Here is a 17,986-nt window from a genome sequence, read left to right on the forward strand (position 1 = left end):
GACTAACAGAAGTCTGATAAGGTAACAGCAAATCACATGTAAGAGGAGCTAAATTAGATAGAGAAGCTGCTCCTCCCCCACAACTAAATTCTGTTCCAGAGTTCTAAACAATCATTAACTTTCCATCTAAGGAATAGCCTTTTCCTTCATCCCGTATTTTTGTGGCTTGCGGTTCTTACTTGCAGAATACAGGGCCATGCAACTTGTGAAACTCCTAAATTAAGAAAGGCCGCGTACAATTTTGAAGCCCTTGAGTATGTTCACTAGCCAAAATTTAGTAGCAGACTAAATGGACACTAGGGACCAGATCTTCTGCGTGACATAGTTCTGCTGACTTCACTGAGCTACCCTGATTTACGCCAGCTGATCTGACTCCCTTAGTATAGGCTCAAGTCAGTGGATTACTAAGAGATCCAGCTAGCAGATGACATCACAAAAAACGTGGAACATACCGAACAAGTATCCTCTTCAGTAACTGCTGATCACCTTCTGAATAGCCAGGCCAATCCTTCTGTACATCTTTGTACACGGAATCTTTCAGGGTATAAGTGCTGTCCTTGGCACTCAGATTTGCCACCTAAAATAGAAACAAAATTTGTGAAAATCCATTAGGGTTTGGCTTTCACGCTTTTTAGAACAAAATCTGGATGAAAAGCTGCAGCTGATTTAGTGAACCAGTGACAGTCACAGGTGTCAGCAAGCACCGGGATTAATATTGGTTTCCAAAATGCTTCATCCAGCTGTGCCTTCTGTTTTTCACACAGCGGAAGCATAGTATTACAATTTAGTATCTATTACTGTAGCACCTAGGAGCCCGAGCAAGTTTCGTTTATTAAGTACAGATCAAATTATACTGAGATAAAGTACAAAACAATTAAAAATACAACACATGGTCATTCAACACGGACAGTCGTCTGGGGCTGCTCCAACAGGAGCCAAGGGAAACATCTGGAACTAAACCCTGCTTGAACAGACAGACAATTTATCCAGGCTGTCCAACACCCAAGATGAAGCAGTATATCAACCGATATACAAAATTATGGTGACAGCTTTGTTCACAGCTGCCTGAAGACAAAAGTTTGCCACTGGTAGAGAGGAGTAGTGTTTAAAAAAAAATGTAATTGTTTTCTTGGAGGAGCAGGAGAAAGAACACGTCAGAGTCCTCACAATGTGGTTTTATGGCATATACTTGTAGTTAAAATGATCTGCTTATTTTATGGGGAAAAAAGTGGTCCTGCTGACAGTTATTATGAGGAGAGAAAGCAAAACCTAGCATCAATAACTTGTATTCCTCCAGAGCTCAACAAAATCATCTCTTCATCCAACAATCATATTCTGCAACTTCTAACAGCACATGAGGTTGGAAAGCTTTTTGAAACTTGACGGATCCTACCACTAAGATTTCCTATAGACAGAGGCCATCCGAAGCCTAATAGGGAAACACTGCTGGAGCAAACAAACATGTCACCATGGAAGCAACTTAGGTTTCTCCTCTGGAATTGATCTTTCAACAGTCTGACACAAATTTAAAGTCAACTGCAATTACCTTTTCATCTGAAAAATGCAAGGTTCCTACCAATTTATTAGTAACCTCTACAGCCAAAGATCACACCTTTGTAAGTTCTCTGCATATCTGTAGGGCTTGTTAGAGGACAGCAAGGTACTTTCCAAAGCAAAGTTCCCTTGTGGGATGAAGTATTATGCTCACTTTTGCAGAAAGAGAAACTGAGGCACAGATGTTGCATACCTATGCAAGGTCATGTTTACAATAGGCAAAGTCAGGAAGTCAGTCTCAGATTTCATGGGTTCTTAGTTCCCTGCTCTAAAATAGGCTGCACTCCAGATTTGGATAGGTTTTCAGCTTATCAGTGGATATACTATTTATTGGTTTAAGATCAAACATGTTTTCTAGAACTTAGCCAGTCCAGTAGAAGCAGTTACATTTTAGGTTGTCTTTATGGATTGTAACTCATCTTGACAATACACTATAGGAAATGTGCCACAAGATTGTCCTCGCAAAATGATAAGTTACTCCTCAAAAAAACAGAAAGTGAAGGAGCAAGAAAGAGAACAACTAACCGGAAACACTATGTCACAATCTCACGTCCTCTTGCTTTGTTACTACACAATATAGCTCAATATTTTTACACCACTGTTTATTTGCAAGCAAAAAGTGTAGTCAAGGACTGAACATGGTTTGTTTTGCAGATGAGAGATAAGACACGTAATTATCAGTTTACACGACAAATGTTTTTCCCTTTCAGTTCTGTCAATGTTCCAAAATCCTGAGCCAAGCAAAAGATGGCTTAAAATGTATGTTCTATTTAAGCCACATGGTAAATCCAATCTGAAGAAAATAAGGGAAACAAAAAGCCAATTTCTGCTTCAGAAGCACTACAAAAATAATTCCCCTCCCTCCCCTTTGCACCAACCATGTACCAGATACTATGGCCAGATCTAAAGCCAACCTTCTGGGTCTAGTAAAGGCATGCAACTCTAGCAATGAAAATAAAATAGCTGGAGACAACATATCTTAAGCTGAACGTGGGGCCAACTTCACAGTGGAAAGGAGATGGGAATGAACACTCCCACTGGCTTCCCTTACTCCTCACAACTGCAAAGAGCACCAGCGCTGACCTAGGCACCCTGAGCGTTTCATTTAGTGGGTCTTTAGTAGACCCACTAAATCAAATGACAAGATCGAGCTCCAGCATGTAGCAACAAGGCCTATGTAGACAGGCCCTGCTCAGGCTTTACAATCTATTCTGAAAAAGTTCCCAGGATTTCTTGTCTTTTTTAAGATTGCTTTCCACATCATCAAGTCCTGGGAACACTGCAGCTCCTAGGATTTGCATGCACCATCCCTCAATGGTAACTTTTGAGTAATTAGACTGTACATTTAACTCTAGCACAGATAAAAGAACAAAATGAAACTGACACCTAGACACATTTGAGCATGACGTTCACTCAGCCTGCTGTAGCTTATCTGTGTTTGCTTAGGGATGGGAGCACTGCTGCTGCTGAAGGGATACATTTACAAGCAATTGAAACAAAAAACAGGACTGTGTAGCACTTTAAAGACTAACAAGATGGTTTAATACAGTGGTCCCCAATGCGGTGCCCGCGGGCGCCATGGCGCCCACCGGGGCATTTGTGTGCACCCGCCGACAACCTGGGCGGGCCCCGCCCGCGACGCACAGGAGGTGCCGGCCCCGGGCGCAAGGCGCTCGGCCAGCCCCAGTCCCGGCCCTAGGGCACATGCCGGCACCGGGTGCAAGGGCATCCCAGTCCCCTGGCATGCTCCCGGGCGCCCAGCACATGAGTGGCCCCACCCCTGGGCGCCTGGGAGGCTCTAAAGGTTGGGGACCACTGGTTTAATAGGTGATGAGCTTTCGTGGGCCAGACCCACTTCCTCAGATCAAATAGTGGAAGAAAATTGTCAACTATATACCAAAGGATACAATTAAAAAAATGAACACATATGAAAAGGACAAATCAAATTTCAGAATTTCTACCACTATTTACAAGCAATAACATTCAGCCAAACCAGCACGATCCTCAACCTCATCATGCTGCTCGCCATTCCACACAGTAGCAACCTGCCACAGGTGTGAGACTTAGTAGAAGATTTCAGCAGACTGTTTACTGAAGTCAAACAGCAGTAAGACACCGATTAAAAAGCACTCAGCATGGCAGCCAACACTGCAGTAGGTCTAGTGGATTAAAATCCAGATTGAGGACCAGTAATGTCAATGTTAAACCCTAAATTAGCTAATAACTGGCTGTACGTCTTGGGGCAATCCACTTCACCTCTTTGCCTCTCACTCACCAGCCAGATAGGGGTTAATAATTCTAATACCTAAGAGACAGGGATGTTGTGAGGTTTAATTAAGGTTGATAATGCGTGCTGAAAGTGTACATACTATAAAAGCAATCAAGAGAATTACAAATGGCACAAAATCAGCCAGCACAAAATATCAGAGTATTAAGGCTGGTATTGGCTGAACTGGTGCAGCTAGAATATGAGAAACATGACTAGCAAGAAGTGGCATTATCTTTAAACAACTGAGTTTCTTTAGCAGTAAAGGCATGACTTAGAGAAGCTGAGGGACACAGAGCAGGGAATATATGTTTTTCTTTTCAAGGCAAATACTACGTATGTCAATATATAGACATGTTATTGTTTTACATGTTGTGAACAGCCATGACCCCTAGGTACAGTAAAACTCCAATAGTCCGCCATCCAATAGTCCGGCACTCCCGATAGTCCGGCATCAAAATGGCAAGAGCCTAGTGAGCGAGCTTTGGCAAAAACAAGTCACAACGCAGCAGCAGAATCAAGCAAAACGGGTAAAAAAGGGTTAAAAAATAAAACATTACAGTATACTGTATCCAGTATGTACAATAAAAAGGGTTAAAACACTTTACATACAGTATATACTGGATACAGAGAGAGAGAGTGGGTGTAGACAGACAGACAGTCCGGCATATTTGATAATCCAGCACCACCTAGGTCCCAAAGGTTCCGGATTATCACAAGTCTACTGTACCATAGTTCAGATCTAGTCAAACTCAAGTGTTCAATGTTTGACACAAAGCCATAAAAGCAAGTTCACTGTTAAACATCCAGTGTAATGCAGTGCAACTTGAAAGTGTGCAAGTGATCCAAAAGTCTGCTCTCAAAGCTGTCCTAACTTGGTAGGAAATTTAAACAAATGGGTTATAAACCTCTGAAAGGGAAAATGTTGAGGGGCTGCTAATGTGTGTCTAGCAAAGCCAATAACACACACTGAAATCTATCCTTAGTCAGTCAAATCTTACTGGGCATAGCCATTAAAGAAAATTAAATGTATGAATCTCATTAAAGCTGCAGTTTACACAGGGACCAAGACAAAAGTCTACCAACATGACGACATCCCCATTTGTCTATGGTTTAGGCAAACGCCTACGTAGGACACAAACCTGCTGCAGGAGGCTGTCCAGCAGATCCTTGTCCTGCTGAGGAAGTCCATCCTTCTGCAGTCGGAGAATTAGTTCAGGTTTCTTGTAAGGCTTTAGTGCCAGTAAGTGCACCACCCTATCTTTGAAGGGTTTCTGAGAAATCGCACTGTTGCCTCTCTTTATTGCACTGGCAAGGTTGACAGGCGTCGGCCGCTTCCTCGAGGGAACCGCATCGGACACTCCTGGGGCAGGCTTACGTACCTGAACCTTCTTGCCTAAAATGAGAGGAAAACGGAGTGAACACGTGGAAATCACTGCACCAAGCCCAGCGTTTTGCCAATGTGCCCATGTACAACATACACTCAAAACGAAGCCCCGACCGACAATAACGGAAGACTCAAATAAGCACATATTCCTATTCCAAAGCAAGTCTAGGAAAAATGTTCTCTGAAAACCTAAGAGGATTCAATCCAAGCTTGTATAGTCTCACCGGAAGTCCAAAGCAGCAGCAGTCACTCATAGGAAAGAGGGCTGTTATTGGCTAAACACTTGAAGCTCAACTCTTCATTCACCAGTCCTCCTTCATAATGTTACAAGGAAAGTCCCACTATTGCAAAGCAAGGCAGCACTACAATACAGAGTGTAAGAGAACTTGTCAACGGGAGGCGCCGCTGCTGCTGATCTCAGCTAAACTGTTTTCCAGCAGATGTTTCTGGTTTTAGAACAATAGGAACTGTATGGATCTGGTTCCATGAGCTCTCCCCCGAGAACAAATACCAGGACATGAATGGGGGCTAACACACGCTAGGCTATTCATCTATCATACTGATGAATACGATGTTTCTATTTAAGTAATAACTTTCAGCCTTCTAAAATGGGTCTGTGTACACTTGAGAACTTGAAGAGAGTTTAATGTTCAGTTCAAATTCCCCAGGATAATATCTCAAAATGGAATTGAGGCATTGTGTTTTTATCTATTTCCTTTTGATTAGGCTGAGTCTGTTTTTCCAGTTACTACTAAACTTTTTTTTTTTGAGCACAAACTGGGAACCTCTTTGAAGTGACGCAGAAGCCAACTGCAACATTTACTGGCACATCAGTCACCCCTTCTAAAAAAACCTGAGTTGTTTCCATGGGGAAAACAAGAGCTTTCCTAATGAAAAGCTGGATTCTATTACTCATCATAAATATGCCTCCGATGAAGAATCCAGTACAGTCTAAAGGAAACAAGATAGTCAATAGTCTTCATATTTTGCACAGTTTTATAGAAGCCATTTAAAAAATTAACAGCCATTTTAGTTCAAGCAAACAGAGTGAACAGATCTGGCATAAATGAAATCCAACTATTTATTCCAGTCATTTTGAAGATTTTATTTTAGCATGGCAATTTTCTCTGCTTATGAAACGTTTTCAACTGAGTCATCTGAAGATGCTGATGACTGTATGCAAATGTTTATTTATTCTACTCAAATTCAGGTTGCATAATTTGTAAGTCGTCATTTCCTGGTTTCCAATTACACACAACTTGATGCTAGTCAATAAGGCTGTTTCATGGGGGGGGGAAGCGGAGGGGGTGTTGAGTGAAGGCAGAAAGGGAGAGATTGCACAAAGACTGCAAGCGACATACATGCTTGAGGATCCTGCAACTCAGATGTAATGAGCATCTTCTATCAGAACCACGGATCGCTCTTCTTTCCCTCTCTGACTACAAGCCTAACTACTCTGTTCTCAGTGCTCCTCTTTCACCATTTGGCCCCAAACATTATCACACCAAAGTCTCAATTTACAGAGTAAACCCCCCTAACACCTGCATGGCTGTGTCTTCATTTGATCAAAGGAACAGCTCCAATAAGAATTTGAAAATGTAAGTTTCATTATCCTTCCTTGCTAGGACGCTGTTGACTCATGAGCCTGACAACATTATCTCTTCACTAATGGTTTCTCAAATATGAAAAGTTAAACAATTTTCTGTGGTACAGGAAATCAATCAATTTCCTTCCTGATTACCATCTTTCTTTTCAGCTTTGAGCACTTAGCTGATAAAGCTGCAAGTGAGGGTCAATGCTACATTCTGTAACTCACCGTCTGTTCATACACATCCTCTGTGAGCAGACAAGTCAGCAGATCACATGAGCTGGGAGAAGAAAAACCAACTGGCTCAAAAAACAGAGACTGGACCTTTTGGGTTACACTAGTTGTACACATTTAACAGTGGATAGGTCCCTGGGATGAGAGCCCATGGAAACTGACTTCTCACACCAGTTTGGAACCCACTGGTATTCATCCTGACTTCTTCCTTGCCAGTACAGATTCTGCCTTTCAGCTCTATGGTAGAATAGTTCCTTCCACTGCTGCAATTAACACCATTATCTTAATCTCTTTAATGATTAATACAAGTTCAGCCCCCCCCCCCCCCCCCCGATGACAATTAATGAGTTCCTTTTCAGTGCCGATACCACCCAGGTATGCAGAACACCCTGGGTCAGGGAACACAAACTTTTTGTGAAGCAGTACAACTATCTGGACCCTAGTAACAAAAATAAAGACTCTCTCAAAAAGCGATCTATATAAGGCCAATCTTCATCTGCCATTTAGGGACACAATGGTAACTAAATATCTGACCACTAATGTAAGAACTGCCGTACTGAGTCAGACCAAAAGTCCATCTAGCCAATAGCCTGTCTGCCAACAGTGGCCAGAAGCAGGTGCCCCAGAGGTGGTGGACCGAAGACAATGATCAAGTGATTTGTCTCATGCCACCCATCTCCAGCCTCTGACAAACAGAGGCCAGGGATACCATTCCTACCTCCTGGCTAATAGCCTTTTATGGACCAAACCTCCATGAATTTATCTAGCTTCTCTTTAAATTCTGTTACAGTTTTAGCCTCCACAGTCTCCTCTGGCAAGGAGTTCCACGGGTTGACTATGCGCTGTGTGAAGAACTTTCGCTTATTAGTTTAAAACCTGCTAAATTAGCTGTACTATTTTCAGCATCTTTACTCTAGAAAAGTTACCAGACCCGCAGACATTACCAGATACAGACTGAACCTCTCTAGTCTGGCACACTGGTCCAGCAACATCTGTGGCCCAGCGTGATTTGAGTTGGCCACACACATAAGTGGACATCTGACTAAGTTTCCCGCAGTCCCATGCAGTTTTACAGCCACCAGTCCTGGCTTTCAGGGTTCTGCACTGTTACTTAGCTCTAATTTACCCCTAAAGAATATCTTCTCAGAGCCCAGTAAGCAGCAGAAGTGTTGGTAATGCTGCTAGAGAATCATAACCTCCTGTGGTCCGGCCCCATGGGTGCCAGACTAGAGAGGCTCAACCTGTACTGCTTAAAAATAAAGATTTGTGAAGATGTAAAGTTTGGCCAGCAAGCCACTTACAGTCAAGCCATGAATAGCCCAGACACTCACATGTATAACAAATGGGAACCAGGTTCAGTTCCCACAATCAAGTTGCTTCTTACCTACATATCTACCACCAGGTTTAATAACTATTGCGCTTCGGCTGCGAGTTTCCTCCTCAGCTTGTGCCATGCTCTGCCTTGCCTTCTGGTAGGAGTCATCAGTAGCGCACACAGTGATTTTATCCTGTATGCTTCCAAGACAGTCCAGCTGGATATTACCACTGCTGTACAAAATAAAGGATATAATCAGATATTCCTAGGATTAACATCCATTTCGCTGTTGGCTAGTCAGTGAAGCATAGCGAGACCTGAAATTACCTGAAAGCAGCTATGCACATCATGGGCTTTTGGTAAATGTCAGTTTCTTACACAAGCCATACTGATATTTTTTTGTACATGCGGCCGGGAGGGAGGGGGGGAAATCCCCTGCTAGCAAGCTGGTCAGTTTATTATTTCAGATTCCTGCCAGCAAGTTATTGCAGAAATAATTACACTCATATGGGCATGCAACTCAGTCCTTTACAAATATGAATGAAGCCTAATACCGTTGTAAGGGGACATCTTCATTTGCAACGCAGTGAAGTTGAGGCTTAATGGTTCAAGTGACTTGTGCAAAGTCACACAGGAAATCCGGGGGAGAGCCAGGAATAGAACCCAGATCCGTCAGCTCCAAGTCCTAGGCCTTAACCACAAGACAATCCTTCGTCCCCAGTGCACTTCTGCAAAATGGGTGCAAGAGACAAACTTGCTGCTCTCCAGCAGCCACCGAGCAACAAGTGGTTACTGACGGAGCTGAACCCTGCCTGCTCGGTACAAATGGAAGGGTCTTTGCTGCAAGTACCTTAGGACCAGTAGGTGCTTGATCTTTCCAAGACACTGGAGAATTAAGAATCTTTTCCTGTGTTCATCCCTTTGTCATTGGCAAAGCATCAGTGAAATTGCTCACTGCAGCTTTCTAATTATAAGAAAGGTAGGAAATTGGCACAGAGCAAGACCATAGCCCAGATGTGAAAACCTTCCTGCAAAGCATTAACTTAAGAGTTTCCAGGGTCTCACTGACAGACCCATTTATCTGTGACTTCATTCCCAGTCATGTTTTTCCAAGGCTGTGTACACTGTAATGCAAAGGCTTTCTCCATCACAATGCATCCTCCCCAACTCAATGCTACACTAACAGCAGAGTTCTCCTTGATCCACCCTATGGGCGACGTGGAGAGAAGGAAGCATGTGCTGTTAATCACCTCTTATAAGAGATTTTAGACAGTGCAATTAGTCTGTTTGCACCCCAAGTGGGGCTGTGGCTGAGTTTGGTCAGAAGTTTTTCCCAAACTAAAGTAGCAATTCACACTTGGCCTTGAAGGCTGGAATTTTCAAAAGCACTTATTACTTTACTTAGTCTATGTCTACACTGGGAAGGTTTGGGGACAAAAGTGCCTTCGGCATGCAAGAGTCACCAAAAAAAAGTCAAACCAGTTTTTCTGCCTCCCATTGTCAACATTTCATGGCCACATTGCTAGCATCCTATGGACAGAGAGCAAAGCATTGTGGGTGAGCGTCCCACAGAGCAGCGTTAGGAGCAAGGCAGAGCTGATCCCTGCACTTCCTGGGATCATCTCTCTATGAGCTCTCCGTGCTGAGGAACATCAGAGCAGCACAGCTGTCTCTCCAGCCCTCCTGTTGCAGCAGCAGCCTGCCCGCCTGCCTCTGTGTTCTTAGTGCAGAACAGAACAGAAGCATTCCAATGATTTGTTCTTTGTTCTCCCCACCGTGCAGCTCACTTAGCTGTCAGATACTTCTGGAAGCTTTGAAAGGGGAAGGAGGCACGCCTGCAGGGCAACAGAGATCAACACACTGAGCACAGCCACCAGGGCAGGCACTGTGGGATAGGGATGTTAAATAGTGATTAGTAAGCTAATCAAGTACTACTCAATTAGTCAATAAGGGGGTTTGCGGCCAGGCTCTTACTACATTTAAAAAGCAGAGCCACAGTGGTCTGGGGCCTCGCGCGAGCCAGCACTGCTCAGTCCTGGCTCGCACCAGGTCCCCCGCTGCACCTCTGCCTCCCCGCCACGGAGATGGTGCTGGGGGGCAGGGAGGAGGGGAATGGCTTTTAAGACCGCTCCCTCCCCCAGCACCGGCTCCTGCTCCTCTGCCTTACTGCCTCTGATACAGAGGCAGTGAGGAGAGGCAACCAGTTGAGTAGTGACTCAACTACCCAACAAGCCTAGGCTTGTCAGTGTAGCATGGCAGTTTAGACAAGGCCTAACTTGGATGTCTCTGAGGTCAATGGGTTTTTCCGATTAACTTGGGCTCTTGTGAAATCCCATTTGAAAGCTTTAGAAGAAAACTTTCACCATACATAAGCACCATCTATCACTGGGGCAAAACAGTGGTATCCGTAAGGTTTGGAGTTTGAACTGAATGTAAAGAAAGGATTATTAACAGTCTCTTTTGGAGTGCAGATGGGGCTACGATTACTTCATGGCATCACATCAACTCCAAGACTACAGACTGATATAGTAAAATGACCGACCTTCCCTAAAAATTTCTCTGCCCCACTACAGTTTAACTCCATCGATGGTAGTTAAACAGGAGAATGTGTGCGCACAGGCTACCTGCATTTTGGTCACAAAGTTTTCTAGATCTGCTGGTATAAGTGGGGTTAATCAACATGCAGGTTTAAACTTTGGTGACCAGTCGATGTTAGCACCTCCACCATGGCTAGAACTGAATTAAGGAAAAAGTTTCACACACAAGAGAGACTTTTAAAACAAAAGAATGTGGAATGCGACGAGGACCGGAGCAGAAAAAAAAAAAATCAGAGTGGCTGAGACAGATAGTCATTTTTCTGTGTATGATCCCTAGGTACACAGTATCCCACTAAGGGAAAGCCTCCTCAAAAAACCCCACAAAACTTAAAGGAACATTTACATTTCACTTCTGTTCAAAATGTAAGTAAAAACTCTCATTCTTGGCAACAGTTCCCCCTCCCCGCCCTTCTGATGTACCACTCACCTGGATACATACTGCTGTATACAGTCAAAACTCCCCTGCGGGCTGTCCTTGCCGATATTTGAAAGATAAAACGTGAATGTTCGCAATTGCGCTGAACAATCAGGTCTGGGAATTGTGATGTGCTGTTGGGGGGAAAAAAAAGTGTGGATCATTGGGAAATCTGCTCTAACAAGACATTCAGATCACCTACACCTGGTCTACACTGGGAGTTAAGGTCAACCTTCACAGCATTGGGTCGATTTTCTAAACACCACCAACTCCGTTACGTCAACTTTAAGGGCCGTTCCAGTTGATTTCTCAACTCCTGCTTTCACAAGAAGTAACGCTAATTTGACCTTGCATGTCAACTTTATGATAGTGCAGATGCAATGCTGTGAAAGTAGACATTCTTGGCCTCAGGGAGGTGTCCCGCAGGGTCCACTCTGGCCAGGACTTTCAATTCTACTGCTCTGCAAGTGCCATGCAGACTTCACAGCAGGCAGCACCCCTGACAGTCAGTTCCATGAGTTCCCAGGGTCACAGACTAGCTCCAACATGGAGCATGCAGGAGATCCTTAACCTCATAGTTGTGTGGGGAAGAGGAATCTGTTCTCCTAGAACTACACACCAGCAAAAGAGAGACATATCTATGCTTCGATTGCAGCATGGCGGAGAAATAATACTCCAAGAATGCCCAGCAATACCACACGAAAATTAAAGCAGATGAGGCAGTCATACAAAGAGACAAAGGAGGTTTGGATCATTGCCGCAAACATGGCATGTCTAGGAGCAGCTGCATGCGAACACTGGATGATCCAGCATTAGGTGCATCATGGTTAACATCATAATCATAGTACTTTTATGCTCAATGGGATCCACTATGGAGTCCATGCTTACACAATACTATGGCATCTGCACAGATAACCAAGGGGGGGGGAGGAGGGGAGAGGAGGGAAGAGCACACAATACTATGGCATCTGCACAGACATCCAAGAGAGGGAGGGGAGAGGAGGGGGGGGGAGGGGAGAGGAGGGAAGAGCACAAAAAGACCATTTGCTGTTGCTCTCAAGCAAGGGTGGGGTGGGAGGAACCAAGTGCATAATGGGATGCTGACAATACGTAGCCAGAATCAGCCACTGCACAGTTTTGGTCCCAGCATGCACTAGGAGCATAACCCATAATGCAGAGGGGCATAGGCACTGGGGGATAGCTACCCATGGTGAATCATTTTCAAAATGAACCACAGCCACCCTGCTAGGGATGTGCCATTTCAAATACACTGAATTCTCGTACATAGTTGGGATACACGTTCAACTTTACAAAATGGGGTGCTTAAAAAAAAAAATCGACCTTCATAAATTCAAGCTTCTCTCAGAGTAGACATGGCCTATGTTCTGTATTTCTCTTTAGCTGCTTTCAACAATTAACAGAAGTTACATTTGTGAACAACAGCACATAATACCAGAATAATGTTAACTAAAAGGAGTTGTAGTTTCATTTGGTTCACCAACTTTAACAGTTGCATCTGTCGTCCCTTCTCCATCCTAACTCCACGCCATTTTTTAGTTGTATATTTCCTCCAGTGATACCGTACCTGAAAGCGGCAGCCTGGCCTTGCTCACAGAAGAGTAAGACACATGTGAGATTTAGAAATAGCAATAGAATGAGGGAAAAGAACACTATGAATTTTCTTCAGCAAATTCAATGTAAGACAATAGTGGTCTTATAAGGCAGTGGGCAAGCGACCAAGGAGCTTGAGAACAGGTGAGTGCGAACAGGGAGTTTGGAAGGGGAGTGGGAAGGGCGTGAGGTTCTCTTGCCTTTCTTTCTTTTTAAATCCCTTTTCCAGGACAACAGCGATGGATGGTGATAGGTCTGCTGTTGTTACCTGCACGGACTGTGCCATGTTTGTCTTCCTCCCAGAAGAAAGAACGGATTTCATTTGCACTAAGTGCAAGCTGGTCACCATTTTTGAAGAAAAAAATTAGAGGACTGGAGGCCCAAGTGTCGACCCTACGCTTGATCAGAGAGGATGAAGACTTCCTTGATAGAAGGCAACGTTTAATCCTTCAAGCACGGCAGGCAGAAGAGCCAGAGAGGGCAGTACGGGACCAGGAAGAGAACTGGCAGCATGTAAATTCTAGAAGGGGAAAAAGGCCAGCACGGGAATCCCCCAATGCTACAGAGGTAAGTAATCGCTTTCAGGCTCTCTCCACAGGCTCTGCAGTGCTGAATGCTTTGGAAGGGACCTCACAAGGAAGAAATTGGAAGGGAACACCATCTACTGGAAGGCATGGGATGCGTAGTCCTAGGGATGGGGGTTCCACGGCCACCACCCCCAAAAGAAAATGACAGGTAGTGGTGGTTTGGGACTCCCTCCTAAGAGGGACTGAGCCATCCCTCTGCCGTTCAGACCTGGAATCTCGAGAGGTGTGCTGTTTACCGGGAGCTCGCATTCAGGATGTGACTGAGAGGCTTACCAAACTGATCAAACCTTCAGATCGCTACCCCTTCCTGCTTCTCCACGTGGGAACTAATGATACGGCCAAGAATGACCTTCAGCGGGTTACTGCAGATTATGTAGCGCTGGGAAGAAGGATACAAGAACTCGGAGCGCAAGTGGTGTTCTCGTCCATCCTCCCTGTTGAAGGGAAAGGACTGGGCAGGGATCGTCGAATTGAGAACGTAAATGCGTGGTTGTGCAGGTGGTGTTGCAGAGAGGGCTTCGGTTTCTTTGACCATGGGAGACTGTTCCGGGCACAAGGATTGTTAGGAAGAGATGGGATCCACCTAACGAAGAGAGGAAGGAGCATCTTCGCAGGCAGGCTTGCAAACCTAGTGAGGAGGGCTTTAACTAGGTTTGTCGAGGGATGGTGACCAAACCCCTGAGGGGAGTAGGAAAGTCGGATACCGGGAAGAAATGCAGAGAGGAACGAGCAAGAAAGGAGGACCCCTGATCCGAACAGAGAAGATAGGGCGATCAACTGGTTATCTGAGGTGTTTGTACACTAATGCGAGAAGCCTAGGAAACAAACAGGAAGAACTGGAGGCCCTGGCCCAGTCCAAGAAATGATTTAATTGGGATAACAGACTGGTGGGATGACTCGCATGACTGGAGCGCTGTCATGGAAGGGTATAGACTGTTCAGGAAGAACAGGCAGGGGAGAAGAGGAGGAGGAGTTGCACTATATGTAAGAACACTACAATTGCTCTGAACTCCAGTATAAAGAGGGAGAAAAACCTGTTGAGCGTCTATGGGTTAAGTTTAAAGGAGCAAACAACAGCAGTGATGTTGTGGTTGCTGTCTGCTACAGGCCACCGAATCAGGTGGATGAGATAGATGAGGTTTTCTTCAGACAACTGAGAGAAGCTTCCAGATCACAGGCCCTGGTTCTCATGGGGGACTTTAATCACCCTGACATCTATTGGGAAACCCAATACGGCAGTACACAGGCAATCCAGGAAGTTTTTGGAGAATGTTGGGGATAACTTCTTGGCACAAGCGTTGAAGGATCTGACCAGGGGCCGTGCGGAGCTTGACCTTCTGCTCACAAACAAGGAGGAACTAATAGGGGAAGTAGAGGTGGGTGACAACTTGGGATTGCACCCTCAGCAAGTTTGCGGATGACACTAAGCTAGGGGGAGAGGTAGATACCCAGGAGGGCAGAGATAGGGTCCAGAGTGACTTAGACAAATTGGAGGATTGGGCCACAAGAAATCTGATGAGGTTCAACAAGGACAAGCGCAGAGTCCTGCACTTGGGATGGAAGAATCCCAAGCATGGTTACAGGCTGAGGACCAGCCACTTAAGTAGTAGTTCTGCAGAAAAGGACCTGGGGGTTACAATGGATGAGAAGCTGGATATGAGTCAACAGGGTGCCCTTGTAGCCAAGAAGGCTAATGGCATATTAGGTTGCATTAAGAGGAGCATTGCCAGCAGATCCAGAGATGTCATTATTCCCCTTTATTCGGCTTTGGTGAGGCCACATCTGGAGTATTGTGTCTAGTTCTGGGCCCCCCACTACAAAAAGGATGTGGACGCATTGGAGAGGGTCCAACGGAGGGCAACCAAAATGATTAGGGGGCTGGAACATATGACTTGTGAGGAGAGGCTGAGGGACTTGGGTCTGTTCAGTCTGCAGAAGCGAAGAGTGAGGGGGGATTTGATAGCAGCCTTCAACTTCCTGAAGGGAGGTTCCAAAGAGGATGGAGAGAGGCTGTTCTCAGTAGTGACAGACGGCAGAACAAGGAGCAATGGTCTCAAGTTGTGGTGGGAGAGGTCCAGGTTGGATATTAGGAAAAACTATTTCACTAGGAGGGTGGTGAAGCACTGGAATGGGTTACCTAGGGAAGTAGTGGAGTCTCCATCCCTAGAGGTGTTTAAGTCTTGGCTTGACAAAGCCCTGGCCGGGTTGATTTAGTTGGGATTGGTCCTGCCTAGAGCAGGGGGCTGGACTTGATGACCTTGTGAGGTCTCTTCCAGCTCTATGGTTCTATGATTTTTAAATTCGGGTTTACCATGGCAAGAGGGAATCTAAAGCACATAGGGAAGGTTTTTTTAAGAGGTATGCTTCCAGTGTATTTTATCCTGTCAGTAGGTTTACCGATTCTATACTACCCTGCATAATTATGTCAGCTGGGATGTGATGTTTTGCCAATATAGCTATGCTGATAAAAAACCCTAGGGTAGATGCTGTTATCTGGATACAGACTTCCTTATGAAAATATAAACTTATGTCTGTCAGGAAGCCAGCTGTAAGTTACACCTCTGATTCAAGTGTAACTGCCTCTACGCTAGGAAGGTTTGGTCAGTTTAGTCAGAGAGGTACCATTAAAATGAGCAAAAGCTTCCTAGCTTAGACTAGATTTTAATGATAGATATTTTCTGGAGGTTGGATGGCTTAGCAGCTCAGGAAAACGTCATGTATCAGTTCAATCTAGATTAAAGGCTACACCACCATTGGAAATATTTCTTCCAGACAGCAGAAAGCTAAGCTGGAAGAACTGGTGATGGTTTCAGAGCTTTTTAGTAGGAGGCGGCGGCGGCGCTCCTCTTACCCCTCAAAATTTCCTACAGTTATGATCACTTGTGCTGTTCTACCTGTGAGAGCAACATGGGTGCTCTACTGTGGACCACGCTGGTTAGCCTTCACAGAGCAGGCTTAGACCATCAGCTGGTAAGAATGCTGGTGAACACCTGTGCTCTGTCGAAGATAGTGCCACTGCTGCTGCAGGAGCTGCACTGTTACTGTGCCACATACAGGAACTTTTGGGGATTTTTTTAAGTGAGTGCTCTAGTGTAGCTAAGGCTAAAACATGCTGCTGCATGTCAAGCAACAGACAGCTCCTTGGACTCCATTTAACCCCCCCAAGCTCTAACGCATCTGGCTGCAGGCTCAAGATTCACCAGCTCAAACTTTTCTTCTCATCTTCTGCTCTGCCAACGCCAGGCGCTCAAGGATCATGAGTCAGATCTCCACACCCCCCAAAAAAATGAAGGATGCTTCAAAAACGCATGACACAAAACATGTGGGATCCTTTTTATTTGCTTTCTGGCTTTCAAGTGCATTAGTGTTATATTTTCAAGTTACTATGGAACCATAAGATCTAGAAGCATTTTTTTTTACACTAAACAAAAGCTGAGATTCTCACATAATCACTTGATTCCAGGAGCCAGAGATTTAAGATACCAGGTATTTGAGAACTCGCAATGAAGTTGCTAAAGCCAGCATAGCCAGTTTCTGCAACACTCAGTACAGCTGGGAGAACACAGGACCTTGCTCCAGAGTTCTCCCAAGGGTCACCCTCCTTCCAGCATGTAGTGCTAGGAAAAGTGAAAGATAGGGAGAGGAGAGCCACAGGATACAATAAAAGTTGCAATACATATGGCTCAAAAGAAAAACAGGACCAAGGCAGAAAATGGAGAAAGAGGAAATAGGCCAAAACACCTCCAAAAAGCAGAATGTGTATGAAGGCCTGGGTGGGGAGTGAAAGCTATCCCCCCAATCACAAGGGGAGGATAGGGTCTTCATTGAAAAGAAGAAACACTGAAAAACAGAGCTCTGGGAAGTTGGTCTTCTCTCATTCACTCATGCTCAAATCATGGTAGAAGAAACTGACAACATCAAAATGAGTGATCCAGCACTCAGTGCAACACAAGCCACAAGAAACCATGATTATCATCTCTTGATTGATTGTCAGTTTCCTAGTTAAGGTTTCAGGCTCACAGTGGAAAATGACCCTGCTATTCCAGGGAATCAAGCATGGTGTGCGCTCTGCAGAGAATCCTACAGATGAGACTGGAATCAGCTTAAGTTGTACGATTTTCTCACTGATCAGCTCCCCCATCCTACCGCACTAGTGTTTAAACAGGAAGAGCTGCTTGTCTCTTTTCTACATATGTCGCTGGCTTAGCACGGCTATGGCTTTCCACAACAAATAGCTGATAATTAAGATAGTTGCCAGCAGTAAGTGCAGAATGAACACCCAATGTTCAGTTGTACTACATAGAATTTAAAGTGCGACAGCCTAGAAGGGCTTATCTAAGCAGGGAGTTGGTACATGGCTAGCCAGGGGGTGAATTGACAGCACACCAACGTGCCACACCACCAATGTGCCATGTGAACACTGCGGGACTTG

At 44.9% G+C, this 17,986-nt stretch overlaps 1 protein-coding gene across 2 annotated transcripts in view; it reads right to left on the reverse strand.

Moving 5' to 3' along the window:
- ELL (elongation factor for RNA polymerase II) overlaps positions 1 to 17,986 on the reverse strand; it is a 96,862-nt gene that overhangs the window by 26,666 nt on the left and 52,210 nt on the right. Inside the window, exons 3-6 of one of the 2 annotated variants that reach the window (XM_075902904.2) lie at positions 11,369 to 11,490; positions 8,414 to 8,574; positions 4,963 to 5,216; positions 453 to 577 (exon numbers count right to left, since the gene is read on the reverse strand). In XM_075902904.2, coding sequence (XP_075759019.2) covers positions 453 to 577; positions 4,963 to 5,216; positions 8,414 to 8,574; positions 11,369 to 11,490 — 662 coding nt within the window. Of the gene's footprint in view, positions 1 to 452; positions 578 to 4,962; positions 5,217 to 8,413; positions 8,578 to 11,368; positions 11,491 to 17,986 lie in introns of both variants that reach the window. The other variant, XM_075902903.2, reaches the window with a different exon arrangement.

The sequence above is a fragment of the Pelodiscus sinensis genome, chromosome 32 (assembly GCF_052426305.1).
Source record: "Pelodiscus sinensis isolate ZL-2025 chromosome 32, ASM5242630v1, whole genome shotgun sequence".
Taxonomy (NCBI): domain Eukaryota; kingdom Metazoa; phylum Chordata; order Testudines; family Trionychidae; genus Pelodiscus; species Pelodiscus sinensis.